At 37.5% G+C, this 20,230-nt stretch overlaps 1 protein-coding gene across 1 annotated transcript in view; it reads right to left on the bottom strand.

The window, feature by feature from the left end:
• SLC1A1 (solute carrier family 1 member 1) overlaps positions 1-20,230 on the bottom strand; it is a 46,470-nt gene that overhangs the window by 12,657 nt on the left and 13,583 nt on the right. Inside the window, exons 2-5 of the mRNA XM_088521011.1 lie at positions 19,176-19,316; positions 2,630-2,722; positions 1,828-1,942; positions 785-827 (exon numbers count right to left, since the gene is read on the bottom strand). Coding sequence (XP_088377137.1) covers positions 785-827; positions 1,828-1,942; positions 2,630-2,722; positions 19,176-19,316 — 392 coding nt within the window. The remainder of the gene's footprint in view (positions 1-784; positions 828-1,827; positions 1,943-2,629; positions 2,723-19,175; positions 19,317-20,230) is intronic.

Here is a 20,230-nt window from a genome sequence, read left to right as displayed (position 1 = left end):
GTAATTAACATGCAAAAAATGTGTAGAAGGTTTTGTTAACTTTACTAAACTAAAACCAAAAATATACTCAGTGCTGTGTGCAGAAGACAGTTAACACCATTTCCTGTGATAGGTTAGCTATCTCCCATACAAACCTCAGTGCAACTGGTAGGCAACTGTTGCAGAAGGGAAAAAAAGGGAAGCAGAGAGCATCTCAAAAACTGATTTATTTATGGATAAACGTGATTGAATCTGAAACAGGACTGCTATATGGGCAGCAGTTTCCTTTTTCATTTTCCAAATCTCAGAGATGTCTCGAACAGATTCTAACATCTGGCTATCTCTTCTTCAAGATGAATCACCAGGTCTAACAATGGACATTAGATGAAAGACACATCAGAGTGAGGGTTGAGTTATCTAAATTTCACCAGACACTGAGGGTTTTTATGAACACGTCTGCAGATCATAACAACATGCTTCTTATAGCTTTGCCTGTTCTTAAGGGGAAAAACCTGTGTACTAATACACTGCTAAGTTTTGGCATCCAGCTTCTCAGTGCTGTCTTTTTGCAAGAGATGATTAAGGGTTGATGAATTGAGAACAGAGTATAATCAAAATGGAAAGGAAATGAAGATGCCTAAGAAAAGTCGTTCTGCGTGAACTCAAGAGTCTCCTGGGCTTCTCATAAATAATTCATACAGACTTTTGCATAGAAAAACTTGGTGTGTTTTTGGGGGGACATTAATTATGAAGAATTAAGTTAGCAATGAAAAGTACAGTAACAAACAGGGATGTTCAAACTTACCTGTTGAAAACAAGCTTGGACGAGGTTTTCTGGAAACATATTCCTGTTAAAGAAATTACAGACATTTCAACATTGGAGAATACTATGAACAAGGAGTTTTTTTTAAAAAAAATGATACGATCTAGTGTTGAAAGACAGATTAGAGAATGTTGCCTTATCCAGAAAGCAGTGTAGTTAGTGCTGTCAGATCTGAAGTCTAGCAGAAACAGGGTTTCAGGACTTTGAAAGACCAGGAGATTGTTTTCCTGTTGTAGAATTTTTAGGCTCATTTTTCAATATATGATATTTCCTTGACCAGCTCCTGAACTCATAGCTTCTTCTCCACTGATTAATTACACAAAAAATACAAGAGACTATCTAAAGTAAATTTTATAGGATTTATCATGTATAACTTAGAAAGAAGAAGAACAGCCCTTATAACATTGTGCTGAAATAGATTTAGCTATAGAAGAATAGATTTTTGTTGTCCTATACTGCAGTTTGAATTCATCTTGGATGACGGATGATTCCTGTGTGTTTTTTCAAGGATCAAAAACCATTTAATGCACTGAAAACTTAGAAAATTAGTGCAGAAATACTGAAATCCAACTGCTTGCCTCCTCCTTTCCAATGGCCAATTCAAATGCAAAGGAAGACTGCAGAAAGCAGAAGTATGTGGGTAATTATGGAATCTATGGCCCAGTGCAGAAGACGACAATTTACATACTGAAGCAGGAGTCTTTATCTCCATTCCAGATCTCTCAAAATATCCCAACTTTTTAAGTTTTTATGCTAAAGTCCTTTGAAGGCTACAGTAGCTTGTACAAACATATGATTTAGCTTTATCTTTACAAGATCATCTGTATTTGGCTCTTACATATGTTGAATATAAATATATAGAAAAACATAATATCGGTTGTTATGATGCTGTCTCCAACAGCGCCTTCTCCAAACAATATTGGAAAGCATTTATATCATATTACACTTGCAAATGTGTATGCATTTATTTCTTGGGCCTCTGCAATATGGGTATGGAAATGACTAAAAAAAAAAAAAATTATCACCTGATCAGATCCAACAAAGTGTCAACAGTAGTGACCTCAGGGGTACTGCCCACTCTCACTATCTCTTCTGCTCTTTGAGATGTTCCAGGTTTAAAGATCACAACTAACACAATCCCTGTAGAATGAAAAAAAAAGATTGCAGTGCAAACTCTGGAAAGTCTTAGCGTATCTTGTGTGGCTGAAGTCTGACCACCCAGTGATACTCCCAGGGACACCCACAGGGCTGTTCAGAAAGAGAAGTCCCCAGCTAGCATCCTTAAATGGGTGGCTTCTTCCAAAACAAGAGCAACTTGCGGCATTGCCACTGGGTTTGGCCATTCTAGCTTTATTTTTACTTCTGTGCTACTAAGTCACTGCTCACTAAGAAGGGCAAATTACTTCAGCTGGACTTCAGATGAAGTGTTTTGCAAATTTTTCACAGTGATATTTTGAATTGCCTTTTGCCTTTTACTTCACACAATGTTTCTCAGTACTATATTATACAGTCTTGTATCTGAGAACCAGCTACAACATCTCATTTGGAGGAAATTCACTTTGTATCTAAAACTTAGACAGCAGACATCTGTTTTGAGCTGAAATTTATGTCATAGTTCCCTATAAAGCCATAGCAGCTTTATAGGGAAAATGAACTGAGCCCAATGTGAACAGCAAGACATCTTCTCTTTGCTATCAACATGTTATGATGTTTCATATGATTCTTGCCTCCCCTCCCCACGCAGTTTTGGAAAATGAGTACTGTTGCACTGTGTACATTTGTAATTAGGCAGTGCCAAGGAGGTTAACAATTACAGTATTACAGTACCTAGAATTACGGCAAGGGCAGTAGTGCAAAAATAATATATAATTGCCCGCAAACCAATCTTCCCAGAAATGCTGGAATCCAAAGCAGCAACACCTGCAAAGGAACCACAAACAAAACACTAGTAAACAGTCTTAGAGAAGAAGTCTTTTTTTTTTTTTTTTTCCCCTTTTGGCAGAATGGCTTATGGCTTATATCTATACAGTAAATACTTCCTTACTCTACAAATATTTCCAATTGCTCATTGCAGGTCTGAGAAAGTTCTGTCGGAGACCAACATATTTGCAGCTGACACTGCTTTTTTTCACTGTTTTCCCTGGATTTTAACTAGGGAAAAGCTAATTAAGCACTGCTGACATCCTGAGGTTGATCATGAATTAAATTTCCTGGGTCTAATGATAGTATGTTCCTATCTGTTACCACGCTCACTTAGCCCTTTTCTTCAAATGTATAGCATTTTGACCTTAAAAATAGGGACTGGGGCAAGCAGCATCTGTACTGCTCGGGGCAGCTATCCAGGCTGCTCAAAGGCACACCCAGGAGGTAAGGAACTATTTCATTCATGGCAGGTGGCTTATTTTAACAGATGTCTTTCCCTTTCCCTTTCCTTTTTTCTCGTTTCTCGTTTCATTTTGTTTCTTTTCTCATTTCCTTTCTTAACTAAAGCTTTAACTTTTCTCAAGACTCAGCTGTTCCCAGTCCTCTGCCTGAACATGCCACTGCCAGCACCTGAGGGCAGCTTTTGTTAGTGTAGGTGCAGGAGTGCCAATGTAGGCATTGCACTGAAGGTGCTCCACGATTATAATTCAGTAACCAGGGTAAAATGAGCATTGTGACCATAAAACTTGACAGTCTATAATCACACAAGTTATTTATTCACAGATATCTATTGATTTGTGATCCATTATATTTTTATGTTTATTGAGTCCTTTTCTCAAACACTGGCCAGATTGCTGTGCATAGGACAGAAGAAATACCAGGATGATACTTAATCTCATAGAAGCATGATTTGTAAGGACAATGATATTTCACAAACTAAGACAAGTCAAAGATACTTCTGACACTAATGTGGCTTATTGATCTTTGAGGTAGAAGGGATCTCAGGAACTGTATTTCAATCATGTGTTGGTAGCTCTCACAGAAGGTTCATTAACAGTAACAGCATGAGTCTAGAGGCTTCTATAATGCTTTACCTGTTCTGCTGTTATTCAAACTGCAAGGAGCAGTGAGGGAGGAGAATGAAGGCTATTTTATTCCATCATCTATTTGATTACTTTGGGGTCTTCCATGGGTCAGCCTATCATCTGGCTGAGTATGAAAAACTACATCTCTGAATCACTCTTTAGGGAGTCTCTTTAGAGACCATCTAACATGTAAAGCAAATAGTGATAATAAAAATGTATTTGTATGGCAATGGAGTACAGACTAGCGCACAGAAAAACAAAACCAAAACAACAACAAACAAAAAACAGTGCCACAGCTATTACAGGAGGCTGTCAGCACTCTCAGTCTTGTTGGAGGACAAAAAACAGAACGGACACAGAAGCTGAGCTATCATTTTCATTTTTCACCTGGGAATTGGGGTAAAACCGGGTGGAAGGAAGACACATTCCTCTTGGAAATAGCTAATAACCTGTAATGGGCATTATGTTTGTTCTGTGGTTAACAGAAGAGATGGTTTCAAAGGCAGGCAATATTGCAGCTTTTGCACCTGAAAACAGGTAAATGTTCTATGTCTTTATTAGAAAAGTCCATGAAGATTAGAAATGTCTTAATTTTATACTAATACTTATTACATAGGCTGTCAACAGCAGTTAAGTGGTCAGCAGAGATAAGGCGGTCATCTTATCAAAGAATGGAGTTTCCACAAAGCTCATTTTAAAACTTTTTTGCCTGACAGTCCAGCTGACTCAATTTAGTGTAATAATTATACAAGATTATTTCCCCAGGATAGTCAGTTACAAAGACTTTACGATTAATATGGCACAAAACTCCTGTGATAGCGATAGCTTGCTACAAACTAATCCCTTTGCAAACTACAACAGCTGATGCAGTTACAAAGGGATAATTAAGGACAGTGTTTACCCTGCATTTTTAAATCAGATAGGGATGCTGTTAGAGGGTGAGCCATGACAGAGTCTAGCTTGTGTTTTTGCTGCCATGTTATTCATGTTCTTCTGGAAGCACAAAATCAGTCAGGCTGGCATGACTGGATAACTAAGAGGAACATCTCTCCCAGGTATGTTCTTTTTAGAAAACAGCTGTACTCAGGAAACAAAACTGCATTCAGAATTATACTTCTGTTTAAAGAATGAAGTCACATTCATCATAACTTCTACACAGGTATGCACTGGGTACTTTATTCTGCTGATTGTTTTTTTTTAATGTTAACTTGTTATTTATAGGAAAACAATGCCAAAAAATAGATTTCGTCCCAGATATAACAACTGTCATTAGTGAGCACATGATAATAGGTTATTCTGATAGCTGCTGGGCTTCTTCTCCAAACCAACTGGAAATAAAATTTCCTTTGACATAATACCACGGTATTACTGCTCCTGTGGGAATAACTCGAAGAGTTCATGGAGGCTTTATGAAACAAAATATAAAACTAATACTGAATGATATAAGTTCATTAGCAAACGTTTCTCAAATTAAGATGGTATGCATGCTGCTCAACACTGAAAGTGTGCACTGTTTTAAATAAAATACAAAATCACAAAACTGTATAACAAATCCTGTGCATCTAATCTGAATTGCCACTAAACTTTTATGTTTATTTTGTTTGGTCTTTCTCTCACTTCTTAATGCACAATTTTTTAACAGTATTTTAAAAATATTTGTGAGCAGATTAAGTCTAAATGGACTTTTATTGTAGAAAATCTAAAGAGGCATGATGGTTTCTCTTCCACCCCTAGGCATTTTAACATTTTGGATTAGTTCTTTAAGTTTTCCCATGAGCAATGTTCCGATTCATCCATACCCACTGGAACAGGAAAGTAATTTTGTGTATTTAACAAGGCTTTGGGGAGAGTACCATAAAGATCACAAATTGGTCTTAAAATCTATAAATATACCCACCTCTTTATTTATGATATTTTACCGGAAGAGAGTCTCAAGCTTTCAACATCTGGGGACAAATTTCTGAATAAATTGTTAGTTTTCTGCAACTTGACCTCCACGATTTTTTGTTGCAATCTCCCATGCAGTGTACTTTGTATAGTTTTTCTCTTTTTGCCCTATCTTCTCCACCTTACAAAATACGCACTTGTTAAAGAATAAAACAAGGAAACAGTGCAATGAAATCTTTCCCGTCTTCTCTTTCTTGTCGCAGGACCTTAAACCCAACTACCATGATATTCTGCACTTCTGCACTGCATATGCTCATTTTCTTATGGAAAGGATGGGACAATTTTCTAATTTAATAATGTTAATCATGACTATCAAAAGGCACCAAAACAAAACAGGAAAGAAAATGATATAGGTATCTCAACAGAACTGAAAAGACACATATGTATGGGTAAGATATGTGGACCTCCCATTTCAAGTTTTAGGAAGAAAGGAAAAGTCAACCATTACTCACATTACAAGACAGGACCTTTTTTTTCTTTTTCTTTTTTTTTTATATATGTTTGTGATTTTTTTTTTTTATTTGAACCTTTTAAATCTTATTGTTGATTTAATTTTCCTTTATTTTCATAGTCGACATTTTGGCATTACAACTAGAGGATTCCCAGGGCCTTTTTTTCCTGTGTTGCATTCAACTACTGACTTTTACATTTTGGAACATGTTGTGTTGCTAAAGTAAAAGAAAAGACACATTGCTTCCATGACTCTTACTTTAGAAACTCCGTTTCCTTGGTTGAAAGAATCCTAGTAAGATTGGATGATAATGTAGATAATTTGGAATCTCTAAAATTTCCGTCGCAATCTTGTTTTCTTTCATCTATTTAGACCTGCTTAGCTATATAAATATTCTGATTTAAACAAAACTGGACAAAAATATGAAATAGTCATTCCTGAAATTTTCATTACTAGACACTGACTCACGTATGCATCATTCTTCCAGGTCCTAAGAGACTTAGGGAAAGTGGCCTGCTAGTATAATGTAAGATTGCTGCTTCTTTGGCAGTAAATATTTACATAGCTGTTTTCTCCCTGACAAAATCTCAGTTATTTGATTTCATTATTTTTGGTATCACAGAGGAACAGAGAGTATTCCTGAATGAAGCTAAAGTTCAGAGGCTGCTGGAAAGGCTATAAGGAAGTTTTAAAACATCACTAAAATGTATGTCATCAAATACTGGTGACAGTGCTCAAAGACTCCTTCAGAATGAGTTTGATTTTTTTTAATGCTTTCTATCATTAAAAACAGATAATAAAAAAGAAATCTTTCATGCTGCTTTAAAAAGTTGTTTGGAATGTTCGAAATGCAAAACATTTTTTTTTTAGTTTTTATTTTGCTCTCTTCTCCTTTCTGCTACTGACAACAAACCTCTGCCCCTTGCTAAATACTGGAATGCCTCCTTTTAACTATTGACAGAATCAATGTCTTGCTACACCTAGATCAGTCTATAGCAAGGTTTGCTAGTGAATATAACAAGAGTCTCAATAATTTCTATATTTCCCTTTCAAAAAGTTGCTTTGCTTTACTTAAACGCTTTAAAACTGAGGCTTAATGTTTTAAAAATAAAGCTTAATGTTACAAATAATAGAAACTAACCAACCAAAAGCTTTGCAGGTGTCAGAAGCAAGGAGATTATTCAAGATCAAGTAGTCACTGTTGAAAGACAAAGTAGTGTTCTCTGTAACTCCCAAATGCTCCCTGAAATTTGACTATTTGTGTACCTAGGCTTTTTGAAATTACAGTAATGTTTTTGTTTGCTTTATTTGTTTAAACAGGTAGAATATTCTAGGTAAAGCACCTCCAGGAAGCTATTTCAGAATTATGAGACTCCAGGGCAAGCTGGTCAACATGAGATGAGACATGGAGAACCTCTCACATGGAGTGAAAGCCAAATATCTGAGACTGATCACCTCAATAACGTCTTTTAGTCACATCCTTTCTATGGGAAGACTGTGAATTCCTGTCCTCTTTCTTACCCGACTCTAGAAAAGGGGAATGTTCCACAGAACTTGTGTGTGTCAATTACAAACTCGATAAAGCACATACATTTCATTGCTCCTGTAATTAAATGTGGCATGGGTTGTCAGCACAGCTGAGGCTGAGAGCTAAGAAGTGCCAGAGATATTGAACCTGCATATCTCTTCAGAGGTTATAAAAATGTCAAAAATCTTAGCAGTTAATATAGTGTGAAAGATACAGAAGCTAGTTCCTTCAGCTTAGTAATATTTAACCATTGGACAAAACTGAAACTCTTGTGAGGTGAAGTTATTCTGCATCTGGATATTCTAAAGCATTTTTGGATATTCTAAAGCACTTTTATCCTCCTCTGAATCTGGTACCCTCCTTCGGTCCTGTTTAAGACCTGAAAATGTTTGCTCAGTAGCAACCTACGTAGGCAGGCAAATGCACCAAGAAGTCATTAATAATTCCTCTTTTCATTTTATTTGTTTGTTTGGAAGAAAAACGTAGTACAGGAGAGGAAACCTCATACAATGCATTAAGAAGATCTTCAAAGATGTTGAAAAGTTGCTATCCCTTCCTCCTACACCTCCTCCTATCTGCTTCCTGCTTGTTGAAGTGACCTACATTTCCCACATAGAACAGAAATCTTATGCTGACATCAACATTTGAAAATTCATAGTAAAATCTGTTGTAAAACTACACATTTGTAGAGTGTAGAGGTATATGTAGATGTGACAGCCAAGTTACTGACTGCCATTGCTATCATCACAGAAAAATTGCTAAGGTTTGAGAGATCTACACAGGCTGGGGCAGAGCATTTGCTTTGTAACAGATATACCAGCAAGGGTGAAAAAGTATAACTGTGGAACCCATGAACTACAGATTTTTTTTTTCTCTCCAAAATGTGTGGAGTTGGAATAACTACTTTAAACAGAAACAGGAAAATCAGTGCCTGACATGCTTACAGGTCAAGCACACACAACTGCTGTCTGCACAGGATGATGTTACAGTGTTCTGTGTTCACTTTGGATGGCTGTGTGAAATGCACAAATGTCCGTACAGTTTTGGCACTAGGCATAACACTGCCATTCCAGAATTGTTCACTTTGCTCTGTTCATCCTGTGGTCCTGAGAGATCTTGGAGTGAATTAGAATTAAGAACTGGAAACAATGACAGGGCTCTTCTCACTTCCAGTGATTATCATTTTATCTATCAGTTCCCTAAGGTATAGCCCCTGGGAGTTGTCATTACACTTGTCATAATCTAGCACAAGAATTCAAGTTTCCTTTTTTTTTTCCTCTCCACCAAGGATTTTAAGAATTTACATGTATAATCTGGCGCTGTGATAGTCCCTATCCAGCAGCAATAACCATATTTTAGCATATTTAATGGCTGCTCCACAAATGCTTGAAGTCATCACCAATGCATCTCTGCAGTAATTCTCAGCTGTCCTCTGAGTTTCTAACAAGGCCAGAAGAAATCAGCATCAGTGGAAGCTGACAGGATCCATTCCTTACACCACCTCACCTAATCTGAACAGCAAGTTGATTATTAAACATAATCAACAAAAGGCTGAGCTGTTTAACTCCTTTTGCCAACAGTGCTACTCTTGATGATCAAGACATAAACTCCTTCTGCACAAAGAAGGTTGCCTGGCCAGCTCCCAGCACAGCTATCAGGCTCTTCTCTTTAAATGTGACACAGAGCCAGGTGAAATCATCAGGCTAAGGGGCCACCCCTGTACAGGCGACTGCAAACCACACCACGGTATATACATTTCCAGGCACACATCAACCGTGCACAGTTGTCTTAGGAGAACTCTCTCAGGAGTTCTAATATCTGTTCCACTGTTGTAACAATATCATATAGTTCCTGAAGAGTAGAACAGTGTGGCTTTCATACCTATTCATCTGTGATTAAGTTGCTGACTAAGAATAAAATGCATTTCAAAAACTGCTCCAAATTGGTTCAGTCTTACTGCTTTATCTGCGAAATTTCTGCAGCAGCTAGAGGAATCACGAATCATTACACAACTTCCATCCTCTCATGTTTTCAAGTTTTTAACACCATCCCTCTCCCTTCTCCTTTCTTTTGCCCTTCCCAAGCTTTGGCATTTTGGTATATGCACTAGGTCACAGAAAAGACAGTGTAACATTCACCATCATCAAACTCATTTAAAATTGTTTAAAGAACATTGCAACAGACGCATGAAAGGAGAAAAACAGGAGAATCTTAAAATGCATGCTGAGCAAGTCAGTAGGCAATCCTTCTAAAGGAACCATGGGGTTCTATATGAAAAGAGCGGTAGTGTTTTATTGATAGATCTGTGCTAAATTATATGCTGTTGTACAAATATAAAACTTACTCCTAAAAAATACAGGAAAAAGAATAAGAAAAGAAGAAAAAAGCACAAAGCAGTTACTTCTTGATAACTGGGCAGCCAAATAAATGTCTGAAATGCATAATATTGCTTGGCTTTGAAAGATGGAGCTCAGAATATTTCTCATTTAAGACATGATTAGCATCAAAATTTCAACGGACTATTGCAGGATGCTCCTGCTCTGCATTTTAAGATTGTCCCTTACCTCACTTAATTCTGTGATCATCACAGAACTTGTGATCAAGTCATAATAGTAATCCTTCTTAGAGCTGTATGATCATTTCTAATTACTTGTCCTCTTCTTCTTCATCTTACAGTGGGAAAGATTGCTCATATAAACCATATTTGGCCTATATTTCAGGAATGATGAAAGAATTTTGCTTGAAGAACTAGATACCAAATTCTAGCTCCAGTACTGACTTCTTTAGGAAGCTTATTGCATATTTGCTTTTTCCTCTACATTGCTAAGAGGCTCCAAATTTGCATTCCTCTTCCATGAGCTACTACCAGCTCTAATTAGCACCAAGAAATACCTCACACTCCACGAAAAAGAAATGAAAATTTAAAAGAAAGCATTTGAAAATGCTATAGCTACTATAGCTATGCAGATAGCTACCAAAGAAAGCTATATGCATCATTAGATTCCATCCTATTTTCATGTAAATTTTGTTATTATTTGATAACTGTTCTTTCACACCACAAGGGTTTCTTCACACAGCAAGAAAATAAGGTTCTTCTCTGTTGTTTTAGGAATTTGGGAAAATTCACAAAGATGAAGTCAGGTCTCAAGAGATCTCTGTGTCTAGATTGCATGGCAATATTCTTTGTGAATAAGCAATCCATAGTAACTTTTCCTAAACAAGGACATATGTTGAAATCACTTGCCACAAGACAGAGAAAGGATATGAACAGACTACATGTTAAATATGCTGCCTAATCTGATTTTTTTTCCACCTATCCATACTCTTGGCGATGTCGCTAGATTCACTTTGTTGGCTGGCTTCACCAGTGCACTCCTATCAACTACCTATCCCATTCTGAAAAAAAAATGCCCCCCTCAAAGCTTCCAAAAGAAAGGGATGCCGAAGGCAGCTGTCCTCACTCCTTTTGCCCTTGGGCCATTATTTCCTATGCTATGCTTTTTTTAGGCAATATCACGCTGACATAGACTTAAAATAATAATAGTTGCAGTGGGAATCACAGTAATTCACCGTGTGAACTCAGAGCACATATTTCACTGAAGCTGTCGTTGACCTGCGTGGCACTTTTCCCTCTTTCCATTTCTGACTCTGAGCCATTTTTTTTCTCCACCCTTTGAGTTGGAATAACCTTGCAGTACAAATATACTCTCATTTTAATCTAAAGATCACCTTCTCCATGTTGTCCCTGAATCATAAATTTATAAATGAGGTTGGATAAAACTGATGATGTCTTCCTTCCGAGGACTGTACAGTATATCTTTTGCTCTTTGTATCTGTCCTGTGGGACTCTTTAGGAAATGTGGTACTATGTGCCCTCCAGCTTACAGGCTGTGCAGACCAAACAAATGGTTCATAGACATCTACGCAAACATTGCCTCTTATAAGGGACTTAAAACTTCAATTCTCTCTGTTGCTTCAGCATTCAGCTGACACACAGGACTCAGATGCTGGTATCTGATATTCCCTGTCTATCATTCTTGACAAACTTTTACCCGATAATTTTTTTTTCTCCTGCTTACTGTGTCATGGGGTTCTGAATTCTCTTTTGTACCAAGCCTTCCTTTAGTTAACTGAATAACATATAGAGCTACGTCCCATTAAGACAGATGTTGGCTGAGGAGATCAGATAATGAAGCAGCTAAGTCAAACAGAAACCCCAAAGACGTTCTCCTATGCAGTTTCTCATAGGATATTATCGGACCTCATATTCTATCTTTAATTTTTGTTACAGAATGTTTTCATTCCTGATCTGTCAGCCAGAAGCTTTCATGTCTATTTAAATTTCACTGTTCCTTAATTCACTGGATTAGCAAAATAAGAATTCTAACACTTTCTAGCTTTGGAAAGTCACTGATAAAATAGAGAAACAGACGAGAGCACATAATGCAAAAACAGTTATAAAGAATATCGTAAATACTAAAAGGTGTTTCCCGGTATGATTTAGGGGTTCTAAAAGTTGAGATATTACGATCCCTTTCTAAATATGAGACAGAAATGGAGAAAGAAATGGGAGATGAACAATCTATGGCACTTAATGGGATGAAATTGCTGGAGTTCAGGTAAGACATCCATAAAATGTTCTGACCCCCAAGTGTCAGTTTGCTAACAGACTGCTGTGCTGCACTCTGGGCAGCTGGCATAGTTACTACTGCACTTCACACAGGCAGTGACTGCTGATGCCACATATCAGTCCTCTGCCCTAGGGCTCACTGCCCTTGAAGGCTAGTGGTGATCACGCTCCATGAACTAGCAGTGTACTTCTAAGTTTTATTACTGTAATTTAAAACCTTAAATAATGTAGGGATTGTCTCAGTTGCATAAGGTCAACTGATATTGATGGGAAAGGAGTAGATGATTAAGACAGGTATAATTTGAAGGGGACAAGCACAAAACCTTGCCTGTTAATAGTCCATGACTCTGCACTCCTCCCTGTCTCAGGTACTGCACATGGCTGGGAGTAGGGGATCTTCAGTATCCTTCAGTACCCCTCTGTGAAAAACTCACAACAGCAGCGTAATATCTTTGCCCTATGCACAATGTATATAGTACCAAGGGGCAAAGTGAATTCCCTGAGCCCAGATAATCAGTTTGGTAATATAATACAATGACTGGCTTTCTCAGACTTCATCCAGACACAGACAAGCTACTAGACACCACACAGATATCTCAGGAGATACTCTAGGGACACTCAAGCTAGATCAGGGCTTCTCCAAGGCTGAAATCTTTTATGCTGTTACTGATGAACAGAGACTGGAAATGATGCCTCTAAAACCGAGCATCTCTTGACAGCTGTGTTGAAGAAACTTTCAGGAAAGGGAACTGCTGAAGCAGTTGGCACCCTCAGGATGGGAAGCATGAAACATAAAGCAAAAATAATTAGAGAAATTCGGAAGTCTGGCACTATGGAAAACAAAAATGCAATTGTTCTGCCACCATTTTCTTTCCTGTGATCCCTCACAGTGTATGAGGAAGTAGTGAACACTTACGTGTGTATGTAGCCACAAATTTTAAATCTGCAGATTTTTACAACAAGAAATCCATGTTAACTCTGCTCTGACAACTGTTATTACCTGAAGAGACAGTGAAATGGAGAGAGCACAAAAGTGAGAATTGAGATGATGTGGGAGGAAAAGATGCTCATGCCACCATTAGGAACATAATCTGTAACTGAGAATAGCATCCATTCTGGCCTTGAGCTCCACAGCAATAGCAGCTGATGCACTAGAACAGACCCCTAATGTATAAACTAAAGGGATAATGGGGATTTTTCAGTGAGAGTGATCAGAATTTACTCTCATTAGATAGATAAAATTGGATTTGCAAATATGGCCAGTGCACATTTGCCTTCAGGGTTTAACCAGAGACACAGTGATATTGTCTTTTGATCAATAGCAATGCAAGCAGGTCTACGGCCTCAGCTCAATTAACTATGTGTCTTAATGTCAGTTACTAATAGAGAGAACAAAAGAGAAGTTGTTTAAATCTGATCTATGTTGACTTTCAATTTAAAACATGAGAACTAAGAGCAGTCTGTTTGATATTCTACTACGAATTTTCTAATCTATTCCAGTTCTCTCTCTCTCTCCTCACCAAACTCAATGGCATTGTGATAAAACAAACTAGCAACTTTACAAATATGAATCCAAGGTAGGAAACAGACTCTTCAATTTTGAGCAGTGAACGAGAACAAACAATCTGTTCAAAATCTCCTCCCGACAGCAATGGTTCAGCAAACTCTACAAATGGTTTCTGCCTTTGGGAACACATCTGGGTACTTCATTAGGCCACCTTTCTTACCCACACGGCTGCAGCTGGTTGTTGTCAAGTAGATTAAGACAGATCTGAGCAATAATGTCATCTTTGTACTAGGAATGAGGAACACAGATACAACAGGAGACTGGGCATTTGGTACTGGAAAAAAAGGAGGGTGGGATGCTTCTTACTGTGCTGTAGCCACAATCAAAGCAGCTCCCAGAGAGGAGTTTATTTCTATAGCCATGGAAAGCATGAGCCTAGCCAGACCTATTGAAAGGCAGATATTGCATTTATAAGTCACTTACAGGCGTCCTGAGAGGTAAAAAGATATTGTTTTATTCATTGTTTCTGAGGCCATCTCTGTGTGACCTATAAATAAGACATCAATTGCCTCACGCTTCCAGGAGTTTTACCTCTCTCCATAGGTGGCCTTGTACAAGTCTGTGAGCCAAGAAACTTCCATTCACTGTTTAAACCTCTTTGGAGCTGATTATGGAGACTGGAAGGGCAAGGAGAGTGAGAGATCTTTTAACTTTATTATTTTTTAAGATAATGTTTCACTGGGGAAAAATACAAAAGATGAGGGAGGAGGTATTGCCAGAAATTAAAATGAAGATGTTGGATAACTGATAAAAGCATTTCATCAATACCAAGACCTCAGATGTGTACCCACTGAGTTATACGTTGCATCTTCTAAAGCAAAGCATGAAGCACAAAACCTAACATAGACAATTGCTAGACAGCTGACATTTCTGGCATTTATAGCAGAATTGCTTATTATCACCAGAACTGTCTTATCACCAAAGACAGAAGTGATTAGAAGTGATTCCACCCCACAGGAGATGTTGCTTGACAGGGCAGCCCTACAGAAAGAGCTCCACATCTTGACGCACTACTGACACTTTGGAGATCAGTGGGAAAGACAAGCTGAAATAACCTCTGGCTTAGAAAGATGGTGAAAGAGAGGTGGGAGGCAGAGCCACAGTTTCTGAGCATTACCTGCATGGCTGGGGCAGCTGGCTAAAATCCTGATCTCCTAACTCTGGCTACCAGCATGGGACTTAGGTGCAAGAACACAGGACTCTGCTCCAGGCTCGGCAGGAAAGTTTGCACAGCCTAGGGAGTGGAAGTCCAAGCACAGGCACACAACAGTCTAGTAAACTGGACATCTATTTCCAGCCTAAGTCCAGCTGCGATCCAGTCAAGAACAGATCTGCACATAGTTTTACTGTAGTTTCACACTGGAATTACCATATAGTGAATCTCACTCTACAGAGAATGAAGATTAAAAGTGATTCAAGGGGACTAGTCTATTCTGCATGCAGATGTGTGATGAGACACCCTGCACAATTTTGGAAAATTATATTTTCTGAAAAAAATTTCAGAAAATTTCATTTTCTGATTGCAATTCAATCTGAGAGATGCCAAGATTCTCAAAGACATTTTACAGACTTTTAAATACTCCAGAACAACTGAATTTAAGCCTCCTAAGTAAGTATGCATGACATTTTCTCCTGATTTTTCTTCCTTATCAGGAAGCCGAAAATAATTAGTGTTTTTTTTTATATATTTGCCAAATGATATCTTCTTTTGGAAAAGTGCTCCCGAGAACTGTATATAGGATTTATAACATAACGGTCAGTTCAGGTATAGTCCTATGAAGCACTGGAATCATCTTAAATAACACTGGAGGTTTTCAATTTTTATTTTCAATTTTCCCATGCCACTACAGCACGAAAAAGAAAATAGAAATAATTTCTTCACATGAATGAGACATTATTGAATTATTAGTTGGAGAGATGGAAATCTCAAAAGAGCTAGATATTTGGGGACAAACTATCAGCAGTGGCCCATGGGTCGGTGTAAATTAAATTTATATCAGACATCCATTAAAATAATTATGAGAAGATTACAATTACAAGCAGGTCTCTGAGGTAGACAAAGAATAATTTAAAAGAGCATGGCACTACTCAGTTTATTCTGTCCCCCAAGTGCTCTGTTAAATAATCTAATAATGATTCTATTCTTTCTAAAAAAAAAAAAAAAACCTCAGTAGCTCTGTATTTATATTACTTTTGTATTAGGCTCCATTTCAGCTTCCAGGCAGGTGAGTGGAAAGATTCCACATTTTCACCTGTGTGGTATGTAAAATAAGTACGCAAATCCTGCCCTCCTTTTTTATTGTCTGAAAAACTGAGTTTGCAAAGCAAGATCATGTTCTGCAAAACCCTCTATTGAACCACAAGAAGGAGAATATTGCTTCTTTAAGTTGAAAATAGACCGTGTTCTTAGTCTAAAAGAAAAAAAAAAGTTTTTCTCTAGTAAGAATCCTACAAGTTAGAATTACTAATACTTTAAATTTTGCAAAATAGCCTGAAATTTCATGAAGGAGGGATTCCTATTGTCATAGGCATTGCCGCAGTCTTGATTTATGTCACTATGTTCCTATGGACAGGGATCTGGAAGTGTTGCTGGTCACGTAAATCCAAGACTGTGACATGACCTGAATTCAGGAAATTCCAAGCTGGTTTTGTAGGCATCAAAACTTTTTAAATGCCTTTGGATCCAGACACATGGTCTGGTTAAAAATACTTACCAATCAATGTCTCTGAGCACCCTCTTACCCTGCAGTGAAAGCATATTAACTTAATGTTTAACCTTCTTTCACAGGGATCTACATGGCAACCCACAGTTTGCAATCCAATAATGCAAGCACAAGAGATGGTCATACAGTAATGTGATTACATGTTATGACCCTAAATGTCTGGTCTGACTGTCAGATATAAACTGTCCAGGCATTCAAAAACTGGCATCCTCCATCCACCTAATATCCTAATCCATAATGTCCTAAGGAAGTGGATGTACTGAGAACACACCTGGCACCACAAAGGATGTCCAGAATGCAGATTGTGGTGTGTCCTAATGTGTCCCATATTTAGGCAATGAGGATAAGATTATTGGATAAAAGAGGAGAGCACTACTTTTTCTAGCTTTTTTTTTTTTCTGAAGTCCCTGATACTTTTGTTTTTGAGGAAAACATTTTTGTGTCTCATTCCAGAGAAGGTTCAAAACTAACAGGATTCCTTGCCACTGATAGTGCAGGGTCTGCCTTGTTTATACACACATATCTGAGATACATTCTAGATCATCCTTTAATTTTTTAATTCCCATCTTTGCTCTATCCCTTACAGTATTTTTGAAAGTATCAATTTTGCTTTGGGCTTAAATTCAGAGTTGCAAAGAAGAAAAAAAGACTAGTGTGATTTATGACTATACACATTATGATTCAACGCAAATTTACATTTCCCATGCATGTTCCCATGTTATTTCCACATTTATTTTACAAAAAGGCAAAATATATCATCAATGTCCTGAAGAAAAGGTTGCAGGGGGAAAATTGCAAGCAATATAATCAGAGCCATCATACACAGACATGCCCAGTTCACTTGGATGCCACACAGTTCAGCATGCTTTTGTCTGCAGGAGCAACACAGCTCAACATATGCTATTGAATTAGCCTCTTTACCAAGAGCTGTTTGCTTTTCCTTTTCTTGCCTAAAAACCTAATATGTAAGTGTAAGAAGAATAAGCTTCTCTATATAAATGGGATATGCCAAGGTCAAAAGCAAAGTATCTCTTTTTCATACAACTATTTCTTTATGTAGTAAATTTAACATTTGCAGTCTGCTGGTTCTTAATTCTAAGCTCATGTGTAACTATTGTTACGAGGTACACATGCAGTTTACTCGTACTTTGAATGTGAAATATTAAATAGCATCACAATAGGTTTTTAACAGCACTATTTTTTTTCCTTTTTGAAGTGCTAGACAGAGAAATATTTCATAAATAATTCATTTGGCTTTTAGGAGGTCTGCATAACTATCCTGACTATATCATTTATTTCTAAAGATACAGTCCCAAACTACGAATCAAAGCTTGTTTGAAAAGAAAAATAGAATCATCTTCTCTTGACAGCTTTTCCTGGGTCTCCTCTCACAGACTCAAGTTCAATATGACAAAAATAGAGCTCCGTTTTCCTTTGCTGTCTGTCTGGTCTCCTCCTCTACAGAAAAAACAACCTTGCCCTCTCCATTAAGTAAAACATCAAGTCCTTTTATTCCTCTCTCTGTTCTTCTCTCCTTTACATACTAGCAATTAGCAGACCATGTCATCTCCCTCTAGTCCTCTGGGCAGAGGTCTTGACTACTTCTAATTTGCCATTACTCACCCTGCCTCTTGCAGGTTTTCCTCTACCTCTGTCTCTGACTATTTTGCCATTTTCATACTATCACCAGCTGCTTGCCAACCTTCCATTATTGCCGTCACACTGATGCTCTTCCTGTTAAAGGCCAATTTTTGGATGCACTACTGACATTAGTGGTATCTTTGCCATAAAGGAGTGTGAAATTTCAAGGAGTGTGAAAATTTATCTTCTGTGTCCTATTTTCACACTCACAATTCCCCTTTCAGTTTCTGATCACAAAAAGCTCTCTTCCACAGTCTAATGTCTGATATTTTTCCATGATCACCCAACCATTAACAAACACATTGACATGAATGTTGTTGCAAAATAGAAACTCTGTAAAGATGAAAGCGGAGCTCAGGTGACGTTCTGTAGAAAGCAAATAAACTCTCCTTCCCTGAACAAAAACAAGTTTGTTCTGTTTTCTTTATTTAAGAAAGTCTCTTTGACAGCCAGTTCCTTCATTTCACTTTGGGTGTGCTCCTGCAAATCTTCTCAGATCTCTCCTACTGGGGGGACTGGTTGCAAATGCCAGTACGTCAAGACTGGGAGTCCAGCCAATGGCTTCCTTACATTTGCCAAAAGAGGGAAGTTTTGCTCATCATTCCATGACCCCATCCTTGGCTATGCAGTCTACCCACTCACTTGCACTTCCAAAAAACTGTCCTTTGAACTAAACAGAAAGAGAGGCTCATAGATGGATTTTTTTTTTATCCTACAGCTTTTTGGATGCCTTTTTTACACAGAAAACCTAAATGTATGCAATTTATCCTTTTATTACAGATTTCCATAAAAGATTTTTAAAGGTTATTTCTTTTAGGATGTGAAGTCAAACCCCGGTGCTACCCCTACCAGTGAAAAACACCATATCCAAATCATACCTGTGATCATGCTTGATATGATTAACGGCAGAATGATGAGTTTGAGCATTCTCATTAGCAGCTCCCCGGGAAAAGCAAAGTAGAACTTATCCAGGTTAGAGAGACTACCGTATTCCCGTACCAGCATACCAATTCCAATACCTGAAAAACACACAAAACATGATACATTTAGGTTCTCAGCTGTAATTTATGAGAGAGACATGGAGAAGAGTTAAGAAAAATAGAAGATCAATAAAAAAAAAAATCTCCTGTCCTTTGGGCATGTCTTTTCTTTCCTGTGCATTGTTGGTAGTAAAAACAGCACAATGCACAATGCATATATTTTTGAACTGAGAAGACTTCTTTAGGTGCTTCTTTAGGGGAAAATTCTGTTTTAATCCTCTGATGATCAATCCAGTCAAAAACAAGTAATGTGATACAAGTATTTTGAGTAATCTGTATTCGGTAAAATGTATGTCCCTATACACATATTGGTACACAGATAGAGGTACATATACATATATATAATACCAGCAGCAACATGTTCAGTAATTGCCACTCTTACAAGAAAATAAAAATCAGTTTGATGTCAATCATTAAATTCATTTAGTAATTTCTGGAAAGTTCATCAAGAAAAGAAAGTTTCTGCATATTTCTCACTCATATTATTCCAGTATATGCACAGACTACCAGGGTATCTGTATAATAAGCAATCTAAGTGTGCACATTTGCACTTTCATTTGCACTCTTTGGTTTTAATTAGCAAATGGTTCTGGCTACCTAGACAAATCAGAAAATAAATTCCAGGCCAAAAGATAATCTTCTTTAGTCTTACAGATAATTCCTTTATTTTCTATTTCAATGTGAGGGAGGAAATGGAAATCATTGGTACAAGAAATCTGGTCCTTATTATTTAGAGGGGATTATGGCTGTTGTTTCCTTACGTGATTACAGAATTTTGTAGATTCATAATTTGCACATATTTTTGAATTCATGAAGCTCTCAAACCGAAATTTAATGAAGTGCATTTTGTTTGCTTACTATTTATCCTTTTTTTTCATATTCCTACTCTGGGT

This window comes from Tinamus guttatus, unplaced genomic scaffold, assembly GCF_059628265.1.
Source record: "Tinamus guttatus ecotype Peru unplaced genomic scaffold, ASM5962826v1 Tinamus_guttatus_pri_ptg000110l, whole genome shotgun sequence".
Lineage (NCBI taxonomy): Eukaryota > Metazoa > Chordata > Aves > Tinamiformes > Tinamidae > Tinamus > Tinamus guttatus.
This window is presented reverse-complemented; position numbering and strand designations above follow the sequence as displayed.